The 21,834-nt window shown below is 30.0% G+C and overlaps 2 protein-coding genes across 2 annotated transcripts; both read right to left on the bottom strand.

Moving 5' to 3' along the window:
- Window positions 1-12,449: 12,449 nt before the first annotated feature.
- LOC113867897 (mavicyanin-like) lies at window positions 12,450-13,661 on the bottom strand. The gene is made up of 2 exons (XM_027503405.1): window positions 13,446-13,661; window positions 12,450-13,006 (listed from the first exon to the last, which is right to left on the bottom strand). The coding sequence occupies exons 1-2, from the start codon at window positions 13,606-13,608 to the stop codon at window positions 12,627-12,629; spliced, it is 543 nt and encodes a 180-aa protein (XP_027359206.1). The 5' UTR covers window positions 13,609-13,661; the 3' UTR covers window positions 12,450-12,626.
- A 1,030-nt stretch (window positions 13,662-14,691) lies between these two features.
- LOC113866551 (triacylglycerol lipase 2-like) lies at window positions 14,692-21,414 on the bottom strand. The gene is made up of 9 exons (XM_027501379.1): window positions 21,223-21,414; window positions 20,881-20,997; window positions 16,493-16,633; window positions 16,290-16,400; window positions 15,889-16,032; window positions 15,603-15,643; window positions 15,394-15,473; window positions 15,108-15,203; window positions 14,692-15,014 (listed from the first exon to the last, which is right to left on the bottom strand). The coding sequence occupies exons 1-9, from the start codon at window positions 21,412-21,414 to the stop codon at window positions 14,692-14,694; spliced, it is 1,245 nt and encodes a 414-aa protein (XP_027357180.1).
- Window positions 21,415-21,834: the final 420 nt, after the last annotated feature.

Here is a 21,834-nt window from a genome sequence, read left to right as displayed (position 1 = left end):
TAGATACATTTGAACAACTTAACATTAATCATAGTTGGTTGACATAAATGAATGCTTACTTATTAAATAGGTTCTGCATGTGTGTTCTCATCTTCAGCTACTTGCGTAGAGGGTCCATATAATAGATAGTCTCGTCAGCAGTATTGATGGCAACCAAGACCCAATGTTGCCTACCACGAGTATAAATATCATTTTAAGATTACTAAGTTTAAAAGTTATATGCTAAATTATAAAACACAAAGTAGAGTCTCACTGAGATTGACTTACCCAACATTATAAGGTGCAAATATCAAGTGATCTTCACCTATATGACGCTTCAACATTTCAGCTATATGTTGATGTGGGTTCGGATTAAGCGCTTTGTCCATTTCATACGGGGATATAAATGAGAATTTATTTGCCATTGTCCCATGCAAATAAGCTTCACACAAGTATCTTATTTTGCAAAAGTAGAATTGAACATTATTAAATGAAGGTTATAAAAGTTATAAATTGACTATGAATTATATAATTTGAAAATTAATGTACCGTATGTAAAGGTTAATGCTAGAGGCACTCAACCAATGTCGACGTATGACCTCTATGATGTTTTCCTTCCCCACAATGTCACAAAACTCTTTACCCCAGCGCTCACTTGTCAGTTGAATTGTAGTTGTATTAATGGCTTGATCACTTCTGACAAACAGCTTCATCATATCCAAGCATGCAGCACCTTGGGCTTCTGCCAACTTCAGAATCTCTGATGACACACAACCAGTGCTACCTTTATTGGATGGACCAGTAATGGACTCTTTTGAGTACCCTGTCTCTTTCCCTAACCCTTTACCTGATGAAGGGGCAACCTGAAAAGAACAAACCTTTTAATTGTAACATCTAGCAACAAGAACTATAAAGAAACACGTTTACATACCTTGGGTCTTAAAGTGATTAGGGACAATGGACAAGCAACATAAGCACTAATTGCATCTCTCAGGGAATACAGGTTTGCTTGTTAATCTGGGACAGGCAGTGCAGAGTCCTTCTCATGTCGTTGCACTACCTCTATAGAAACCTTACCATGCTCTAGAGGAAGAGCCATATTATGTAAGGAGTCTCCAGCCACTGTATGATATACTCTACCTCTTGCAACCAGGCGAAAAGATTTGTTCAAGTATAGAATACAGTCATGATCACCCTACAAATGAAAGTTTGTTATATTACGCAAAAATTAAATCAAAAGCAGTAAACATTAAAAGGTAAGTGATGATTTACTGTAGTTTAAATACTTCTGGAATCTTAACAGATGTAATTGGTGTACAACTGCCTCTATGGCTGGTAGAAGGTGCATCTACAGGCGTTTGGCAACCAATATCCGCCATCGGTTGCATTTGAGGAGCAATATTGAAAGAGGGTGGCATACATGGTGGTGGGGAATGAGTGGGGTTGAATGGCATCTGACCTGACATGAATGGGGGTAGTCCCTGACCCTCTGTCAACTGTGTCACTACATTGGTCAAATGCTTTACCCAATGCTTCATGTTTTGCCACTCGGTAGATGAAGGATGTGGACATGTAGCTGGCTCAAATGCAGATTTTTGGGTCACCCCAAAACCTACAGCCCTCACGCGACCTGGATGCTTTCTTACACTAAGTGCTTGAGAGAGTATGTCATTTCGGGCTGTTGATTCAGTCTCAGCACATCAAGAAAATAAAAGTTAAACTTTCAAATTAAAAAATTAAAAAATTAAAAAATTAAAAAATTAAAAAATTAAAAAATTCAGTCTCAGCACATCAAGAATATAAAAAATTAAAAAACTAAACCGATTAAAAGTTAGAGTATCGTACCAGGAATACAATGATGCAAAAAAACTTTCAAATGGTTGCTCCAATCACTCACAATGGCCAAAACACTGAGCTCCTAGAGAGAGAGAGAGAGGGGGGAGCGAGAGAGAGAGGGGGGGTTCTGATAATGGGGGAGGGAAAGAATAGATGCAGTTTTTATGGGTGTCAGTCATTACAGACGGGAAAATCCGTCTATAATTGCTGTCTATAACGTTTGGCGCCAAAAGGCGAGCTAAATACAGATGGATTTTATAGATAGATTTTAATCCGTCTGTATTACAGACGGATTGTTCAGAAAATAAATAAAAAAATTATTCCACAAATCCGTCTGTAAAGCCGTCTGTAATATAGACGGATTAAAATCCGTCTGTATTAAGCACTTTTCTAGTAGTGTGATGAATACCTCTCTGGAACCTTAACTGAATAAAAAGTCTCACATAAAGCCCGTTTATCATATCTAGACAGGGTACATGCTGTTGGCGGTAAAAAGGTCTGATTTCCCTTATTCACTGGAGCCAAATCGGATCGTATTCCCAACTTCACCAAGTCAAGTCTTGCATTGATGTCATCTTTCTTTTTTCCCACAATGTTTAATAATGTACCAATCACACTTTCACAAACATTTTTTTCAACATGCATAACATCAACAAAGTGTCTTACGTATAAAGATTTCTAGTACGGTAACTAAAAGAAAATTGACATCTTCTTCCAACCTGCAGTTGGAATTTGTTTGGCAAAAGGTTTTCCAAATGTTGTTCTTATATGTTTAACCTCATCAAATATTTCTTCTCCACTCTTCAAATAAGGACATCGTCATTCTTCACAACTTCCATTAAAAGCTTTTTTCATTTTTCTGAAAGGATGATTTTTTGACAACCACCTACGATGCCCCATGAAAACATTTTTGTGACAATGGTCTAGTCTTACATAATCTGTTTTTTTCTGACATATTAGACATGCACATTGACCTTTGATGCTGTAACCAGAAAGATTTCCATATGCAGGAAAGTCATTAATTGTTCCATACAACATTGCCTTCACCGTAAAATTTTCATTTCTATATTCGTCATATACTTCTATGTCATTATCCCACAACAACTTCAAATCTTCAATTAAAGGAGACAAGTACACATCAATGTCATTTCTAGGTTGTTTAGGACCAGAGATTAACAAAGAAAGCATCATATATTTTCTCTTCATGCAAAGCCATAGAGGTAGGTTATACATTATTAAGATCACGGGCCATGTACTATGGGTGCTACTTTGCATGCCATGTGGATTCATTCCATCGGTTGCTAATGCAAAACGTATATTCCTTGTTTCAGTTGCAAACTCTTCATGGTCATCGTCAAATTTTTTCTACTGTGGAGAATCTGCTGGATGCCTAAGCTTTCCATCTCTAATTCGGCCTTCAACATGCCAAGTCATCTGCTTTGCATTTTCTGCACTGCAAAAAAGACGTCTTAACCTTGGTATTAGTGGAAAATACCACACGACCTTCGTAGGTGTTGTGTCTTTCTTTAGGTATCATGATACATTACACTTTGGACATTTTCTTAGTGATGCATACTCATTTTGGAACAAAATATAGTCATTAGGACAAACGTGTATCTTTTCATGGGTCAATCCAATGGAAGCAAGTACTTGTTTAGCCTCATATGTTCTTTTCGGTAGAACATTATCCTCCGGCGGCATCTCATGTAATAAACTTAGCAGCTCTGTGAAGCTCTTATGAGTCCATCCATTCGAGGCTTTTAAGTTATAAAGCTTTAAATCTTAAGAACTTTGTACATCCATTATACAATGGTGTTTCTACATCATCTTTCAGCCTCTCAAACATCTTTGGACAATCTCTAAGATCTTCTTCAACAACATTTGGAATTTGTTTAGCATGATCACTCTCATTTGTTCTAAATGTCACTGAGTAATTGACACTTGATTCTATGTTAGTTGATGTACTTCCATCTTGTATCTCACTGTGCTTTGTCCAACAAGCATATTTTTCATCTATCCCATTGCACATTAGATGTTCTTCCAATTCTTCCGCATTTACTTGTAACATATTCAAACAACACCAACAAGGACAGGGAATAAGGTTGACATCAGTTGCATTCTTAATCGCAAATCTAATAAACTCTTTGACTCCGTCTTCAAATTCTTCACTTAAACGATCAGCTACCATCCAACTTTGATCCATATTTGCTCCAACTACGGTTACAATCATTATAAATGTGAATGTCTTATTAACTCTCGCATGGTAGGGCCCTATCCCATTTGAGAACAAACTTTTTCCAACCTTAATTAACAAATGCTACTTAAATGTTGTATTTTTTACTTGAAAAAATTTGGGCAGGATTTCACATTAGTCTCCTAGTACACAACTTGAAATATATGAGATGATTTACCTCAATCAAGCATGCACCAAGAGACAATGAGAAATGCTTCAAACTTAGATTTTGTTAAGTATTAAATACAACATTATAAGAAGCAAATACTAACAAATTAATGAATAAGTTTCTCCACAAACTGTCCAAGTTGGACAATTTGAGATTGAAAATAATGATTTATTAAACATTACAATCTCAAACGGGAGACTATGGTTTCACTCAATTTTACATTTGAAGTCATATCCTACAAAGTTTAATCACTAACAATAATCATGCATTCATCACATTCTACAATACAACATCAAATTCATTCATACACAGAGGAAATATACATTTCGGGGGCAAAACAAACAAGAATATAAAATTTTTAAAAATTCTAATATCATAGGTTAACAAACACCAACATGCTCTTGCATTATAACTAACCATTGTCCTAATATCATGTTCAACAAATCCTAAAAAACTATTCCAACAACATTTCAGAGGTTAACATACTAAGATTGAACCTGCCCATATCAACTTTTACAAAATTAGAAGTAATTTCATGCTCTTTGTTCACATGGCAGCAATGGTCAACATGTTAACAATATTCAGTTCATACAAATTATAAACACAGTAGCATGCATTAATCTGGAATTAATAAAGAAGTGCAAATTTGTTGCAGTTCAGCTAGGACCAGAAATGGAGGAGACGTTGTCACTGTTCAACGTAAAACACAGAGGTACGTATCAGTGAACAGAAAGAATGAGAGAGTGTGAATGTCCAAACATGGCCACAAAACAAAGAAACGATTGTGAATATACCTTCAATTTTTGATTGTGATGTCAGGTGTGCTTGTTCCTCTGTAAAATTTTCTCAAAGAAGACTGAACAGAGAGAATTTTGAAGTACAGACTTGGCGGGGCGACAGAGATAACTAGATTAGGGTTTTAAAAATATAACATCTGAGAATGGTTATTTCATAACCGCTCTCTAATATGGACTTATGAGAGTGGTTCATTTGGAACCGCTCTCTAATATATACTTCTTGGAGCAGTTATTTAACAACCGCTCTCAAAAGTCTATATAAGAGAGCGGTTCCATTTGAACCGCTCTCAGAAGTAAATATTAGAGAGCGGTTCCAGTTGAACCGCTCTAAGAAGTATATATTGGAGAGCGGTTGAGGCAAAACCACTCTCTTAGTGTTTTATACAAAGTGATTATTACTAACCGCTATCTAAGTAGGCGCTCCAAAAGCCAATTTCTGGCGTAGTGAGACATAAGATCTCTTCAAAGTCATTTTGATATTTTAAATCGTTAAACATAAATAAATTGTATGAAATTAATCTTGGTTATAAGCACTAAATTTTTAATTAGGCAAATTTTATCTTCCTTGAAAATATGATTGAAACACTCTTTACTTGAACAATCCTCTTCTTAATGATCCATCAACTATCCAAGTAGAATTATAAAATTAAAAAGAGAAAATAAATTTTAGTTTATTTGTATATAATTCATGCTAGAGAATGAAGTAACAATTCTTGTAATTTTGGCCCATTGTTGTCTCAGCCATATGCAACATCCTATTAATTGTTGGTTAAATTTCCAGCATTAAGGTGTAGACGTCTTTGATCGGCTATAAAAAAAGTATATACAAAATTTAAATTCATTGTTAATAGTTCCTTACAAGTCACCTTACTTACGGATTTTTTTTCTCAGTTTTTTTTGGAGTAAATATTCCTTTTCTTAAAATAGTAATATTCATCTTCATATATTTTATTTTATTTTTTGATATAAAATTTTTAAAATTAAAAATGAAGAAGTTACTTAAAATAATGATAAAAAGAAAACTTCAAGAGAGTGTATAATCCATATGTACCCAAAATTTGCTCGTTACTTGCTATGGCTTTAAAGAGTTAGTGGGGGCAAAATTTGAGATGAAATCGAAACGAAGATTTATAATTGATTCTATTATGTATCATAAAGTATCAATATTTAAACTATTAATAGCAAAATTTTTCTTTTTTATGTATACATTTAAAAAATATACTCAATATAAAAAATACTTATAAATATTTACTTCTAATAATACATAAATTATTTCTAACATAAAATAATATCATTGAAGGGTTAAATGTGTTTTCAACTTCATAAAATTAAATTTTCTTAATCCTTACATTTCTTAAAAGTGTTAGTCTTGAGTTTTTCTTATTTTCATGATTCTAAATAAAACGTAACATATAAGAAAATACAATATGTTTAGAGGGATCAAATATAATTTTAGAAGAATCAAGTTAAAATGCAATATATTTTTAGGAAGAAAAAAAAAATACTCAAGCCTTTATTGTATTATATTTTGAGTTAAGAAAAATAATTCCTACCCTTATCTTAACTACATTTCAAATCTTTGCAAAGTAGAGGCATACATAGGTTGATGATTTATGGCACAACAAGTGCAATGATTACAAGGGAGGCTAGCGATAGGCTTATGTAACTTTGGTTATGCTTAAATGTGCATATAGCTAAGTTTGGTATACTAGTCTAATAGTAACAAACTCATGATTAGATATTTGACATGAAAGTATAATTAGGATTAAAATTATGTAGAATAGAAGAATTATATATAATGGAATAAAGGGAGTACAAAAGATATAGAATGATCATTTTTGTATGTTGTTGATTTGTTGGAGTCATTATAGGAATACTAATAAAATAGTCTTCATTCTTTCACAATTTGTTCTTAACAAAATTGGCATTAAGAGCTTGCTATGATGGAGGGCTCTATTTCCAACATGGATATGGAATTGAGACTTAAGGGCTTGAGAACAAGTGGAAAGAATCAAAAGAAAAAGAAAAGGAGTTCAAGAAAAAATGTTACTGATAAAAAATCTGTTGCCAAAGGATCAAGATAAAAGTGTAAAAGAGGAATAAAAATTTGAAAACCTAGAAAGTAAAGGAAAATTTTGGACCAAAAGGAGAATCACAACTTGAAGCATCTTTAAAGAAGATGATAGAAATAACAAGTATGGTCTTCCCTTTATTTGATGTTTACCAATTACAATCAATGAAGAGTTAAGGTCAATCAATTCTTTGAATTGGATGATTTTTTGAAAAAATAAAATAAAATAAAAGTTAGAACATTTGTTATTATCAAGAGAAATTTTGGTAGCTTTGAGCAAGTAACCTAACCTAATCAATCATGCACCAATCACAAGGCAAAGCCAAGACTTATACCTACTAAATTCCAACTATACCACCGTTACCTAAATACCATATATCTCAACACCAAAATCATAACTGATAACCAACCTAAGCTCACACGAAGGAAAATGAATGATCGTATCTTTAAAGTTTTATGCTATTTTTGTGGAGATTAATTAGGAAAGGATCATAAGTCAAAGTATACAGTTTAGGGTAGAAATACTAATATGAATGTCAAGAAGTAGCAAATGAAGTAATGGAAAAAAGGAGAAAATGAATGATAGAAGTTAAGGAAGAAGTTGCTTTATATCATGACATTATCAAAGTCCATTACTTGGATACATGACATAGACATGATATATAATTAGGCATAGAATTATGTAGAATAGACGAATCATATATAAAGTAATAAGGAAAAAAATAGTCATTTTTGTATGTCATTATTATTGGTTTATTGAAGTCATTATAGGAATATTAATAATATTATCTTCATTCTCGTTTAAGGTAACATCTTTTTATGGGTAGAACTTTGTGTTGACTAGTGTAGTTTATCATGACTTTGAAGTTTGTGGGACTATTAATATGCATAAGAGTATGGTAATAAAAAGAGAGGATTGTGTGTTAATACAATGATGTGTAATTTTACAATATATAAGAAAATGTGGGAGAAGGAGAGTTTTGTTATTTCATGTGGTGATTAAGGTTGAAAAAGTAGGAGTTTGTGGTACTTAAAGATGAGAATATCATGATAAATTAAAATATTTTTAAGAGACATCTTAAACGAGAGTGTTTTTATGTATTAATTTTCTTTCACATAAAGTAATGTGTCTTTTTATATATTAAATATTTTTTTTATATTTAATATTATTTTATTTATTGATATTTTTAAAAAAAATATTTGAAATGTTTATCATTAAAATTTATTTAAAAATAATATATTATATATATTTATTCAAAAAAATTAATATAATTTAATTAAATGCATAAAGTACATAAAAATTTATTAATTTAAATTAATGGTTTAAATTACTTGGAGTGCATTGATGTGGGCACTTTTTTTTTTTTTAAAATGTAAGTAACATATCTTATTCGTGATTTTTAACACAATTGTAATTTTTAATAAAGGATATTAATAATTAGTACATTAATTAATGACTTTAAAATATTTTTTTATTAAAAATTATGTAAAAATAAATTAAAAATTAAAATACTGGTATATTAGTAATTTTTTAATAAAATTTTTTCACTTTTAATATTTTAACCTATGCTCTTAAAATTTTGACGAGCATTTGTTTTTAATAATTTTTTTTATTAACTTTTCAACATAAGAAACTACACCTGACTAATTTTGATTTTTGTCTTTTGCATTATTGTTTGAGTATCCAAATTCTCAAAGATCATTTATTAATTTCATTATTAGAAAATAGTATAATTTTTCTTTATTATCGATTAAAATATAATATTAAATCATAAATGTAGTATTCATTTCAAATAATTACTTTTTATATTAAAAATTTTTATAATTAAATTTTTAAATATATAATTATTTTTACTTTGGTCAAAAAATTTCTCTCATCAATAAAAGACAAATATTGTATGGATTAAAATATTTCAGACCAAAGTTATATTTCATAAGTAACAACGTATATATTTTAAACTTTTCAAATTTTATATTTTGAAAATTTAATTTATTTAATCTAACTTTTTATGTATTTCTAATTTTAGTTTTGTTTATATATATATATATATATATATATATATATATATAAATGTAAAAATTGAAAAGACAAATATGGTACAATGTAAATACTAAGATTAGTATATTTGCTAACTAGAGTACAACTAACCGTTATCATTGATGTTAATTAAAATAGTACAGTATAAAACAAAGTACAGTAAATGCTAAAAGGTTGATAAGATTACTATACAAAAAATATATTTTTTTTCTTTCAACCTATCTTTTAGGTCTGAATGCTCTAAAGAAGAAGAATGAGAGGTTTTTTTTTGAGTTTTACCATAAAAGAATCCTTCCCTCTCCTCAGTTTGGGATAAAGCAAGGAAGGATTTTGGGCAAAGGGATTGACGAGGGATTAATTTTTTTTATTAATTTAATTATTAAAAATATTTACATAATACAACTAATTCAAAAAATGTAAAAGCATTCAGAAAAATATTATAATAATATTTTAAAAATTAATTTAAAATTAATGATTATTTATGAAATAGTGTAACTTTTTTCACTCTTTTAGTAAGTAGAAGAGTTTTTTCTCTTCCATTTCTTTCTATATCTTATTTCAATTCAATCAAATATAAATCTTTTTAACAATATTTCTATCCTATTTGTTACCCTCCTATTTCTTTTTCCTTTATTACTTATATCTATTTCACTTATCATCCCAAAGAAACCCAAAAGAAATAATGAATGAAAAAGAAAAACATGAAAATAGTGTAATGTATGAGCCATTAGTTTTATGGAAATGTGATGTAAGAATACACAGACTTAAATTAAGTTCTTTTTCTAAAGAGAAGAATTCTAATTTGATACATATATTTGAGGCCTCTCATAACAAAAAACCAAGGATTACGCAAAATAAAGTGAAATAGATAATAGAATTACTGTGATTCCAAACCTCTTACAATTTTTTAAAATTTTAGTTTGATTTTTCTTGAATAGTTACAATTTCACTATATATTTTGTCATATCTTTATGATAAGATTTTCTCATGCTATTGACAAGGCTGAGGCAACAATTATAACTATTTGTTTAATTACAAACAATCACATTAAAAAAAAATCATTTACTACAATGATAAGACTACATATCAATAAGTCTTACTAGAAAAGTTATGTTTTCCCAAAGAGAAGATTAATTATTCTATTCAAGTATCATATTTATTCTAAAAAAATAAGATCTATCAATCAATTGTGACGTATATAGAAGAATTTGTACCCTCTTTTGACTTTGCGTACCATATGATTATGGCTGTATTTCTAATATATGCATATTTGCATAAATAAAGTACCATTTTCTATTTCGTTTCGTATTGAAAATCTAACACTTTTCTTTTATCAATTTAATGAATAACCCATATAAAAAGGAAACAACGCATGAAAAAGAATAATATTAAAGACCATGAAATGTACAAGTTATTAGTATCATTCAAACATGATGTTAAAATGTAATGACTTGTATTAAGTCCTTTTACTTTAAATAAGAATTTTAATTTGATACATTTGTGTGTTTCCTCGCATAAGAAAAATCAAGGCTTAGGCAATTGACGGTGAACTAACAAAATTGCAGTTATTCCAAACCTCCACACACCTTTTCAAAATTTGAGTTTGGTTTTCGTTGAACATTGGCAATTTCACTGCATATTTTGTCATGTTTATGTGGCAAGATTTTCCCATGCCCTTCACAAGGCTGAGACAACAACTGTCATTAACTGTTTGATTACCAACAAAGACACTAAAGAAAATTTGTTGACCACAATGTGGCTTTAACATGCTTGCACAGTTACTAAGATACTTTTCGTATGAAGACAATGACTTTGGAGCATAATTGATCTCAGTAGAAGGGCCCTGAGATGGAGGGAGAGTTTCAAAAGAAAGTGATGTGTCAACTAGATAGTTAAAAGTGATCATAAAGGCCACAACAACATACAAGCCTTTGAGTGATGTCATGACTCCTCAAACAACAATCCTTGGCTAGAAGTAGCTTTCCTTGCGATGGTGAGCAATCAAGAAATAATTATTTATAGTTTAAATGATAATCTTAACGCTTATTGGTTAATGAATGCATTCAAGTAACTCCATCAAAGTAATAAAATGAAGTTGCTCATCTTTAATGATTAATAAATATAATCCTTGAGTTACTACCAAAATAATGACTAATTGGTGCTCTTATTTTGTATGTTTCAATAGACGTTTTATAATTATAGGATTAAGTGCATTTGTAGGTTTGAATATCACAAACATGCAAGTGTAAATTTGTTGACATGGTACAGAAATTGATGCTTATGAAATAATAAATTCTATCAATTATACAATATAGTAAGAATGAGTGGTTATATTGGTGAGACCACTTATAACAACTAATGTCATACTTTAATCTTGTTGTCAATTTTAGAGTATTATTTACTAAATAGTTTCAAGTTAATTGTTAAAATACACCAATTGTCTTAGTGAGTAATAAGAGTAAAAAAAATAATAATATATATATATATAGGGTTAAAAAGGTCTATTGTAGTTGATGAACTTGAAAGAGTTAGCAATGCAAATAGATTTTATGAGGAAACAATTAAAGCTTTTATGTTGTAAGAGTTAGAATAAACAATTATAAAATGAGCTGATTTTGTTTAGTTTTTACCTCTTTGTACAAATTTTAATATCTTTACTAATTGATTTTAAACATCTTTCTATTAACTGTTAATGATACTAACGATGGGAAAAATAATTTTAGAAAATTAATTTACATAAAAATAGATTAAAGAGTAACATATATTAATTTTGAAAGGGAGAGATGTATATTTTTATAATTGTTGTAAATAAATATAGTTCATGTAATTAATTGACATTAATTAATGGATTAGTTATTGTAACAAAAAAAAAATTGTTTTAGTCTTTCTATAAAAACATCTTTTTAACACTACAATTAAAATAAAAATGCACATTTATTAATTATAATTGACACTTTTTCTATGAATTTATCCTAAACTAATATTTTAATAATTAAACAAGCATTATATTAGACTTTAGTCCATGTTACAACTTATTATTTTAAAACTTTTATAAGTGTTAAAATGACAAATTACATTTCCTATCAAAATATATTAATGAAACATTTGTGAAAGAATTAAAAGACAATTATTATTTTTTGGTAAATAGGCTAATTTGTAAATGACTATCACCTGATCAAATGTATATTTTTAACCTTTAATAAGTTAGAGAGAATGAAAATGTATTTAAACTTTATTTAAGAAAAGAAATGCAAAGTCTCCTATGTATAAAATTACAAAAAGAGAGTATTATAATAAACAAACATAAGAAAATTTATTGACATACACACTTTTAATGCTACATATAAAGCATGTCCCTTCTCTGCTTCGTAGCCAATTCGATCAGGGACTAACTTCTCCAAAATAGGTGAATATATAGAAGTGAATTAAAAACTGTCATGCCACCATAGCCCACCAGTGGATATATACTAGTAACATTCATAAACCCAACTTAATACTATCAATTAAAACAAGGAAATCATTGTTGTAGCCAAAAATGCAACAATGAACACAAAAGAAGCAAAGCATTGTGAGGCTGAAGATGCATCGGTAGAAGTAGAAGAAGAAGAGGAAGTAGAAGGTGATGATAACGGTGATGATGATGATGATGATGGTGACGATGCAGGGGAAGGTGCATTCCCTTTTACTGTTGTAATCTTCACCTTCATGCCTTGACTACAGTGACCCAAGGTACCACAGGTGAAGTACCTTGTACCTGCCTTGTCTAGTTTAACAACATCGTTGCCACTACTCAAGGACTTGACTGGGCTGCTAATATCACACTTCTTATAGGCACTTTCGCTGCTTAACTCAACCACACTATGTAAAGAAGAGTACTTGAAAACTGCAAAATAATAATAATAATAATAACAATAACAACAGTGAATATTTAAATTGGTTTGTGAAAAAAATACCAACAATACTTTAATTTTTGAAAAATTTGAAAACTATTTTAATTTTTGAAAATTATAAGTATGAAATACTTTAGTCCTTGTATTCGGTGTATAGAAAGAATCAAATATCTTATATTTATAATTCTGAGAGACTATTTAGAAGAAGCTTTTTTTTTTTATTTCAAAAATTAAATTGGATCAAGTGATGATTTTAAGGGGCGAAATTGGGCATTTTTTCTGATAATAATAATAAAAACAACATAATGATCAAATTTATCAACACAATTTTAAAGAAATTTCTTTGTTTTTGTAGCTTTCAGACGAAGGAAAGTCTTTGGGGGCATGCAAGGAATGAAAGAACTAAGTAATAATTATGGATAAGAAACATACCAAGTTTATCTCCAACCTTGAACGTTTGCCCTGAACTCCATGTGTTAAGGTCTGTGGATGGATCCCAACCTTGGCTTCCACCAACAACATGTTGTGCTGCTAAGGCCTCCTTGGCCATCAAGATAGCCACCATCACCAAGAAAACTGTGTTCATGCGCCCCATTGTTTGGTTTTCTCTTTGTTATGAGTTTTCTGCTTTCTACCACTCTTTGGAAATGACCCTGATTTTCTTTTAGCTTTGTTATGGTTCATTCCTATTTATACACGAGGTCAGATAGCATATTATGTCTCAGTGGTCACTATTTACGACATAGTAAGCTATTTTCATTGTATTATTATTGTAGTATGTTGAAACTAATACTAAATTGTGGGTTTATTATAATGTGACGTGTTGATAAATTAAAAAAAATTGCCTAAATCTAATTGGTTGAACATAGCTTGGCAATCTCTTTGATTACAGGGCAAAACAATGGTGCAATGTTGGGAAGTATCCATCCTTTGTTTCTAGGGTTTGGATTGGCCGCCAAGCGTTCTCTGGTGGGTAAAGGTTGTTATATAAAGCTTAGAGTTCAAACAAAGTTATCATGAATCACATCCTCAGGGATGGCTAGTTTTGATGCTCAAGTTTTAATTTAGATGACAGAGAATGGCCTAAAAATGTAATCAGATATGATAAATACATCTATTAATATGATGACCTTAATAATGTGGCAATTTTCGAATGTCAAAATGTCCAAATTAGAACTTCAAATTTTAGAAACTGTAAATTGACAATATCAAATCCTTTTGCTGAAAAAGCACGTTTCCTGCTTTGTACTGAACTAGATACCTGCAGTCTAATTTATTATTCTAGAAATTTTTGAGGTAATGTTTCATTTATTTATTTATTTTCTCTTATGAGTATTTTAGTATGGAGACAGAAAAGCTTGGACCAGTGTGGCCAAGTTCTTTCGATAACAAAAGGAACGTGTATATCCATGCTCAGCTCTTTAACAAACTAATTGAAAAATAAAAATTCAGAAGTAGCTATACCTCCAATTAAAACAAACTACAGCTAACTATAAATACAGATCATAAGATTAGGTAAGTTGCTGTATTTACATAGACATGTGTGGATGGTGTTGTATCATGTGATAATAACTTGGATTAATGTTAATGGAAGTTTAATCCTTGGATTTCAATGTAACTATTTTACTGTAACTAAGATGCAATTCGGGAAATTCTAAGTTATGCTCCACGTGAAGGGTTAAAATTGATGCTTGAAAAATTCTGTAACAGCATTGTACACTATGTCCTTGGCATTGAATGCCATAATGTAGTCAGCATGAGCATAGTCCTTGACAAACTGAACACTTAGCTTGTCTACATCATGGAACTTAATGTCATCAAGTAAATTCCTCACATCAATATCATCAGAAAGTGCTTCTTTACCCCCATAACTTAGGAAGAGAGGGAGGTTTTGGGGGATATTTGAAAGGTTATAGATTGGAGGGTTTACTGCTCCATAATGCTTAATATTAATGTCTGGCTTCTCATAGTTGAATTTTGTCAAAACCCCACTTCTAACAGCTGCATCAAATCATAGCAAAACCTTCCTTATTCATTTATCAAAGTAATTGACTCAATTAACTGCAAGATTAGCTAGATTGGGATAAATCTTACTTTGAGATAAGTGCACCATGTTCTTTGTTGATGTTGGCTGAGGTTCATTCATGATGAATAGATCAACTGTTGAGGAATTAAGGCAGCAGTTGTCACCTGAATAGAACGATTCAACCATATACACTTCAATAATATTAAAATTACAAAATTTTGTCTAAAATATTTTATTTTATTTTCATAATATTAATTAAAAGGGTATTTTAGACCAAAAATTACTTAAATAAGAGTGACAATCCAGGTATAAGAATAGCAATAGACACAAAAGTGTTTGGGCAAAGACTTAGACCGGTTATTGCTGTAAGGAAGTCCTTGCAGTCTACCCCGGGTTGAAGGCAAAGAGAGTTGATAAATTTAACAATAGGTAACCTAGTCAAAGTAAATGTTGAAAGAACATTATGTATATACTGTAGATATATAGATTAGTAATGAATTTTAAAATATAAGGAGACAACCTCTTATGTTATACTGTAAGTTCTATGTATGTATTGCTCTTACCCTTTAGGATCAAACTCTGCCACGCCGATTTTGGTAATGATCTGTTTGAGAAAACAAGAAAAATTCCTGGAATTAGGAACCTCTCTATCTGCTAATATGATTTTAAACTTTCAGAATAACAGGTGTTAAACCTAATTTAAATAAACTTTTCAATAAATATTTATAGAAAAATAAAGAACATAAATTAATTTTAATTTTATAGGAGAAATTTAATTCATTTTATTTTATTTTTCTCACACAAGTACGTATCAAAATTAGAGTTTAGTGCTATTGGTTATTAATGTACCTCACCAACAAAGGATTTGGCAGCAATAACTCCAAGTGCTGTCTTCATGTAGCTCAAATAGGCAACTGGACTCAACATTGCTGCTGATTTTAGCTGATTCACCAATTTCCCTTCCGAGAAGGATGCCAAAGCTACCAAAGTCCCCTGCCAAACATGGCCTTAAAGTTCTAGTATAATAGAATCAAACTACAACCAAAATTGTTAGACACAGTTGTTTTATGACAAATGCTAACCAGTATCATAAGACAGTAGTTAAACAATTGAAAACGGAATGTTTTTGTTAGAAAATGTTACTAATGCAACTTCCTTTATAATATTTAATGAATCCTAACATGATTTCTAATAAAATAAATTTACTTTCAGTTCTTTCATTGCATAAGATATTTATTTGACGAAGTTACCAAAGAATGGCCAACGTAATTTATCTTCTGCCCTGTTTGGGTGGACACATAATAAAAAATAGCTGGGAGATCATAAGTAACCATTTCATCCCAAGACCAATCCCAATAGGCCTGTCATATTAACATAGAAATGTTAATTCACTAATAGGATGATAACATTATGAGGAAAAATAAAACAAAAACAGAGAAAAGAAAGAACGAACCTGGCTAGAGGGGTCGAGTGAGGTGTGTCTGTGGCTATATCTTGTTCCTCTGGCGTTAGCAATCCACACATCGAAGCCATTATCAGCAAGAATCGAAGGCAGGTTTTGCTCTGGAGGATTCAGAAGCCATGACATTCCATCCTGCAGAGTCAGAAGAATATAGCAATAGGACAATAAAATATTGGATAAATATAATAATTTTTTAAACTATTAGGTACAAATATAGAGCTGTTTTTTTTATATTATTTTTTTTGTAAATTACAGGAATATGAGTTTTTTTTTTTTTTTGGTAAAACTTCAGAAATATAAGTGTTTTTCAAAAATTGCCAGTAGCGACTTTTGGCCAAGTGATTTTTGAGACTTTACCATTTTTTTGTTTTTTTATCTCTGAATTTTTGTATTTATACTAAAAGTTACTAATAATAATTTAAAAAAATACCATATTTTAGTATATATTATTTCTAAATATCATATATAAAAAACTAATCCTAAAAAATAATAATATATATTATTATAACCTTATTCATATTTTTCTCAATAATAATTTTATAAAAAAATTAAAAATTATTATATATGACGTGTTAAGTCTCACATAAATTATAAGTAAGCATCGTTAGATATTTAAATTATGTTTATATTGCACATTTAAACATTCCATAACAAAATGTTAACTAGTAATTAGAAAGTTAAAAAATATTAAAAAGACTATAAGTAAATATTTTATTAATTTTTAAGAATTTCAATTAATAACCTTATGAAACTAATGAGCCATACCATGTTTTATTATTCATTTACGCAGTGATCTTAAGATTCGGTGGTGAATTCTAAGTGGCTTTCAAAATTAAAGCAAGCAACCCACTGCGGAGAAGCGTGTGTTGCCGTCAAATTGCTTATAGTGACTGTTTTAATTTATTTAAAATGTGTGATTTGTTTATGCCTCTAAAATTATCTGTAGAATAGCAGAAAAAAAATCATAAAAATAAAAATATAATAAAAAAGGAGTAAAGAGATAAAAAATAAATATAAAAGAAACTAAATGTAAAAAAAATATAATTTTCACTTGCCTTTCTTTTAAGGATTTTACCATGTTGCCCATAAGCATGAATTTCCCCCTATAATTTTTATATCTAGCCAAAGAAATATTCCAAAGCTAATTAAGTTGGAAAATAAAATACGTTTGACAAATTAATCTTATCTTAGGTCGATTTCTACTTTTATTTAAAAGAAAGAGAAAAATAAGAATAAAATCTTTTATTTAAGTTATTAGATGTAATATCGCCTGAACAAATTTTTTGTATTAACAACACTAGCTATTGCACCCTCTCTATAACCCTTTCTTGGATATTGACTCAATTGAATTTTTAGTTTCTATATTTTATTTAGTTTCTTTGCGATTTTTATTTTATTTTTATATTTAATTGGTCACATTTAGTCGTGACTGTTTTCAATTGTTCAATAATTAGAAAATATAATACTGCTAAATATATTATTAATTTGTATAGCTTTATAAAGAAAAAATAATATATAAAAATTATTAAATAAAAATTATTATATTTTATATATTTTAATTATTATTTTAAAATAAATTTTTATTAATTTAAATAAAATTATAATATATAAGATTTTATTATATTTTTATTAATTATCAGATAAAACTTGAAATGAGTAACTTAATTTAAATAATTAAAAAAATAATTAAATATGAATTATTAAAAGTAAAAATTTTATAAATCAATAATATCTTAAATTTTTTGTTTACCAAAAAATTGAAATTATACATAAATTAAAAATAGTGGACTATCTTTTTGCATTATTGCAATTCTTTTTAATCAACTTCCTTCCATTACCAACCAACGTTTTTCTTTACAAATTCTCCAAAAAATCATGAAGTGTCAGAGTTGTGGGAGATATTCCAAAAGTATAAAAAAATTGAGGATTTGTTTATTTTGAAGAAAGGGACAAGGATGGACGCAAATTTAAATTTGTGCGGGTTTACAGAGGTCATGATGTCTATGACATGCAAAAGAGACTGAGTTTTATAACGATAGGATATATGCAAATGACAGTGAATGTGTTTAGATATAACATAGCTGACAATAGATAGAAAATCACAAGACAAACTCAAGTTCGTGCGAAGATGTCAAAACTATTGACCGGCATTGGGACTAAGATGGAAGGGAGAGGTAGTGCTGGTGAGTGAAGCTATGCAGATATAGTGAAGGGAAATAGTATTGTTGGAGGGCCAAACAAGAATGCAATGTGGTACCTAAGAAACAACAGTGGTGTCATATCAATTTCCATGTTGATTAGTGAGGTGCTGCAAGGCGGTGGTGGAAAGGTTACACTGGCTAAAAATGCTCAATAGTGTAGCTAACTTTCTCTTACGGAAATCTATACTGAATGTCAAGGCTATTACCATGGATGACGATATGGTTTTGTTGAAATCAGAGGGTTCAGAGGATTTGGGGAGGTTATAGTTTGGTATAAAGATGGCTTATCTAGCTGTTTTATACCATTGATTGGTGGCACCCTCGTACGGTGACTGTTAATAGGGAAATGTGGGTTCGTTTGTATAGCGTGTCATATCATGTTTTGTTAGAGACATTCTTTTAGAAGATGGTGTCACTAGCAGATTTTGTATGTATGGACAATGATACAACTTCCTGAATACGTATGAATTTTGCAAGAGTTCACCTAAGGACTCAAAACACATGCATTGATTAACGAAGATATAAGGATTCATTTAATGATCTTGTGTTCTCAATCCAGATGGTCGAGGAACATAAGGGAGAATTCTTTCAAAGAAGGTGATGGTATCATGATTCAAATATTTTATCATTAAAGGGTTATGATAATGCTTCATTGGATTTGGACTCCTTAGAGGATGAAAGTTTAGATGATGATGAGAAGGGCCGCGATCTAACAACAGGAAGCACAACAGAAAAATAGTGACCAAAGATCGTGTCGAGAGCACGGAAGAGGGGGAATAAGGGTGGATTATCGGGGACAAAATTTACATGATTATGTGCTAAACATTACACAATATCATCAGGAGTTTGAAAGTATGAAATCAAATTCTATGAAGAACATAACATATGAAGAGAATTTAAATTATGAAGTGAATATCAATAATGACTTGATTTTCAATAATAATGTAGATGTTATGTGATTAGATGATGATGCGTTTGAAAAGGAGGTTGGTGGGCCTTTGTTGATTAAAACTTACGAGGAAGGGAATTGGTGGGACACAAGAGTAAAGATTATGACAACTGAGTGTTATTGATAAAGGAGTAATAGAAGGCAAGAATGTGACAAAAATAAAGTTTATTAGCGAATCTAACGGCCTGATTATTAAGCCTTCTCATGGGTCAGGCTAATCACGTATTGAGTCAAGTACTAAATTCTCTTCAATCCAACATTGTTAATAAGGTAGTGTAAGAAAAAAATTAATGTTAGGAGTGTACTTCATAAGACAAAAAGGAAAAAACGCGACTCCAAGTTACGGGCTCGATCTAATTCTATAAAAAGATCAAAGCTTGAGCCAAATGTTTGAAATATGCATCTTAAAAGTGACTTGCAACAGGACATTAGAAAGATCGATTCTATATGTAAATTGGATTAATGATTTCTTAGCATGCATTGTTATAACAGGTTAAAGTATATCTTGTACTTTAAATTAGTTCTTAATAAAATAACACTTAAAAAAAAACTCATTTTGAGTCGTCCTAAAGCCTGAGTGTTGCATACATTGTCGTTATACTTTTGACTAACGGAAATATATATATATATATATATATATATATATATATATAATTTATACGATTATAAATCAATACGATATCTAATATATTATTATTGTTTTTTAAATTTTTTATATAGGCCTCTCAAGAATATTCTTCATATATTTAAAAAAGACACTTTAGGTACAAAAACCTTTTCCACAAGAAAGCAACTCGAGAGCCATAAATATAATGCATGTTAGTGATGGAAAATTATTTAAATTAACTGATGAGGAAATTGACCTTTCTGTAAGAGTCAGATACAGAGCCAGATTCACGCAATGAGACGAATCGATATTTCTGGTCGATGATGTAACTTTTCTTCTTCTAATGCATGTTACCACCCAGAAAGCTGCTTTTTATTTTAGATGAAAAGGACTAATGAAAATAAATATTTTTTACAAGAATTTAACGTTCATGAATATATATAACATTAAAATAATAATTTTTGTCATTTATTATTATTATTATTATTATATCTTTGAAATTTTTAATCATGTAACTGGGTGATTGATATGATGTAAAAATAGTATAAACACATGTAATAAGGTACAAAAATACGATATAGATATTCGATAATTAAATTGAATTAGTGCATTGCTAACTTACTACTAATACTCCGTGCTGTATTATCACTGGCTGCTTCTTAATTCCACGACCAATAACCTCACCTCGACCTTCAGGGATCCTTTGAAGGCTAAGAATGTACCCATCTTGGGTTGTAACCTGAAAAGCAATGTATCAAACATTTTACTATACATATTATATAAATGCAAAAGCAAAGTTCTAAACTGCATTAAGCAACAACAATTGCCGCCCCAGTATTAAGGTTTCGTGATCGTTGTAATCGCAAATATTATGAACGCAATATAAAATATTTGTCAAAACATTTCAAGTTATAGATATAAGTATACTTGTGTCCTAATAAAAATACATGTTTAGAGCTCTTACTTCATGTTCCTGACATGTGTAGCCTTGAACAGTGACCGAAGAGACGCATAAGCCTTCAGGAGAATGTTCAGCAACAATGTTTTTTCTACCAAAAAAGTCACGGTTTGATGCTTGTGTTTGATGAGGCACTGCTGCAAAGCCAAAGGAACAAAGGGTCAATGCAGAAAAACCCAACAAGCCCAGTGGAGTCATGTCTTTTGGTTAGTCCATGAAAATGGAAAATGTGGGATTGAGAATGAGTATATAAGATGAGTGTTGAGTGAAAAGTGGGACAAGATAGGAAAATGGGTTAATCAAAGGATTTTTTTCTATCTTTATTTTATTTATTTTCCTCGTATCTTCGTTTATGTTTTTTCTCCTAAATATGAAAGAAGCCGTATATTTTACTGCTTATTTGCATTGATTTTAATATTTTTTGAAAAAAAATTAGAATGAATATTTGTTTATCTTTGTATAACGTGTGTCCTAGTAAGAGAAATTGATTTTATGAATTTGTCCAGTGATTATCAGTGATTAGAAAAGGTCAAATTCTTGGGAAAGATTTTGCAATTGACTGCTTGAGCTTAATATGAAAGGTTATAGATTTTTAATAATTTTATTTCTTTTTACAAT

This window comes from Abrus precatorius, unplaced genomic scaffold, assembly GCF_003935025.1.
Source record: "Abrus precatorius isolate BTA unplaced genomic scaffold, Abrus_2018 Scaffold5, whole genome shotgun sequence".
NCBI lineage: Eukaryota > Viridiplantae > Streptophyta > Magnoliopsida > Fabales > Fabaceae > Abrus > Abrus precatorius.
The sequence above is the reverse complement of the archived record's forward strand: the minus strand, read 5'-3'. Positions and strand labels throughout refer to the sequence as shown.

Coding starts and splice junctions, on each gene's coding strand:
- LOC113867897 (XM_027503405.1), bottom strand. CDS start 13,608: ATGGGGCGCATGAACACAGTTTTCTTGGTGATGGTGGCTATCTTGATG. Junction 13,007..13,445: donor CAAGGTTGGAGATAAACTTG/GTATGTTTCTTA, acceptor ATTATTTTGCAG/TTTTCAAGTACTCTTCTTTA.
- LOC113866551 (XM_027501379.1), bottom strand. CDS start 21,414: ATGACTCCACTGGGCTTGTTGGGTTTTTCTGCATTGACCCTTTGTTCC. Junction 16,401..16,492: donor CACTCGACCCCTCTAGCCAG/GTTCGTTCTTTC, acceptor TTAATATGACAG/GCCTATTGGGATTGGTCTTG. Junction 15,474..15,602: donor GCAGAGTTTGATCCTAAAGG/GTAAGAGCAATA, acceptor TACTTTGACTAG/GTTACCTATTGTTAAATTTA.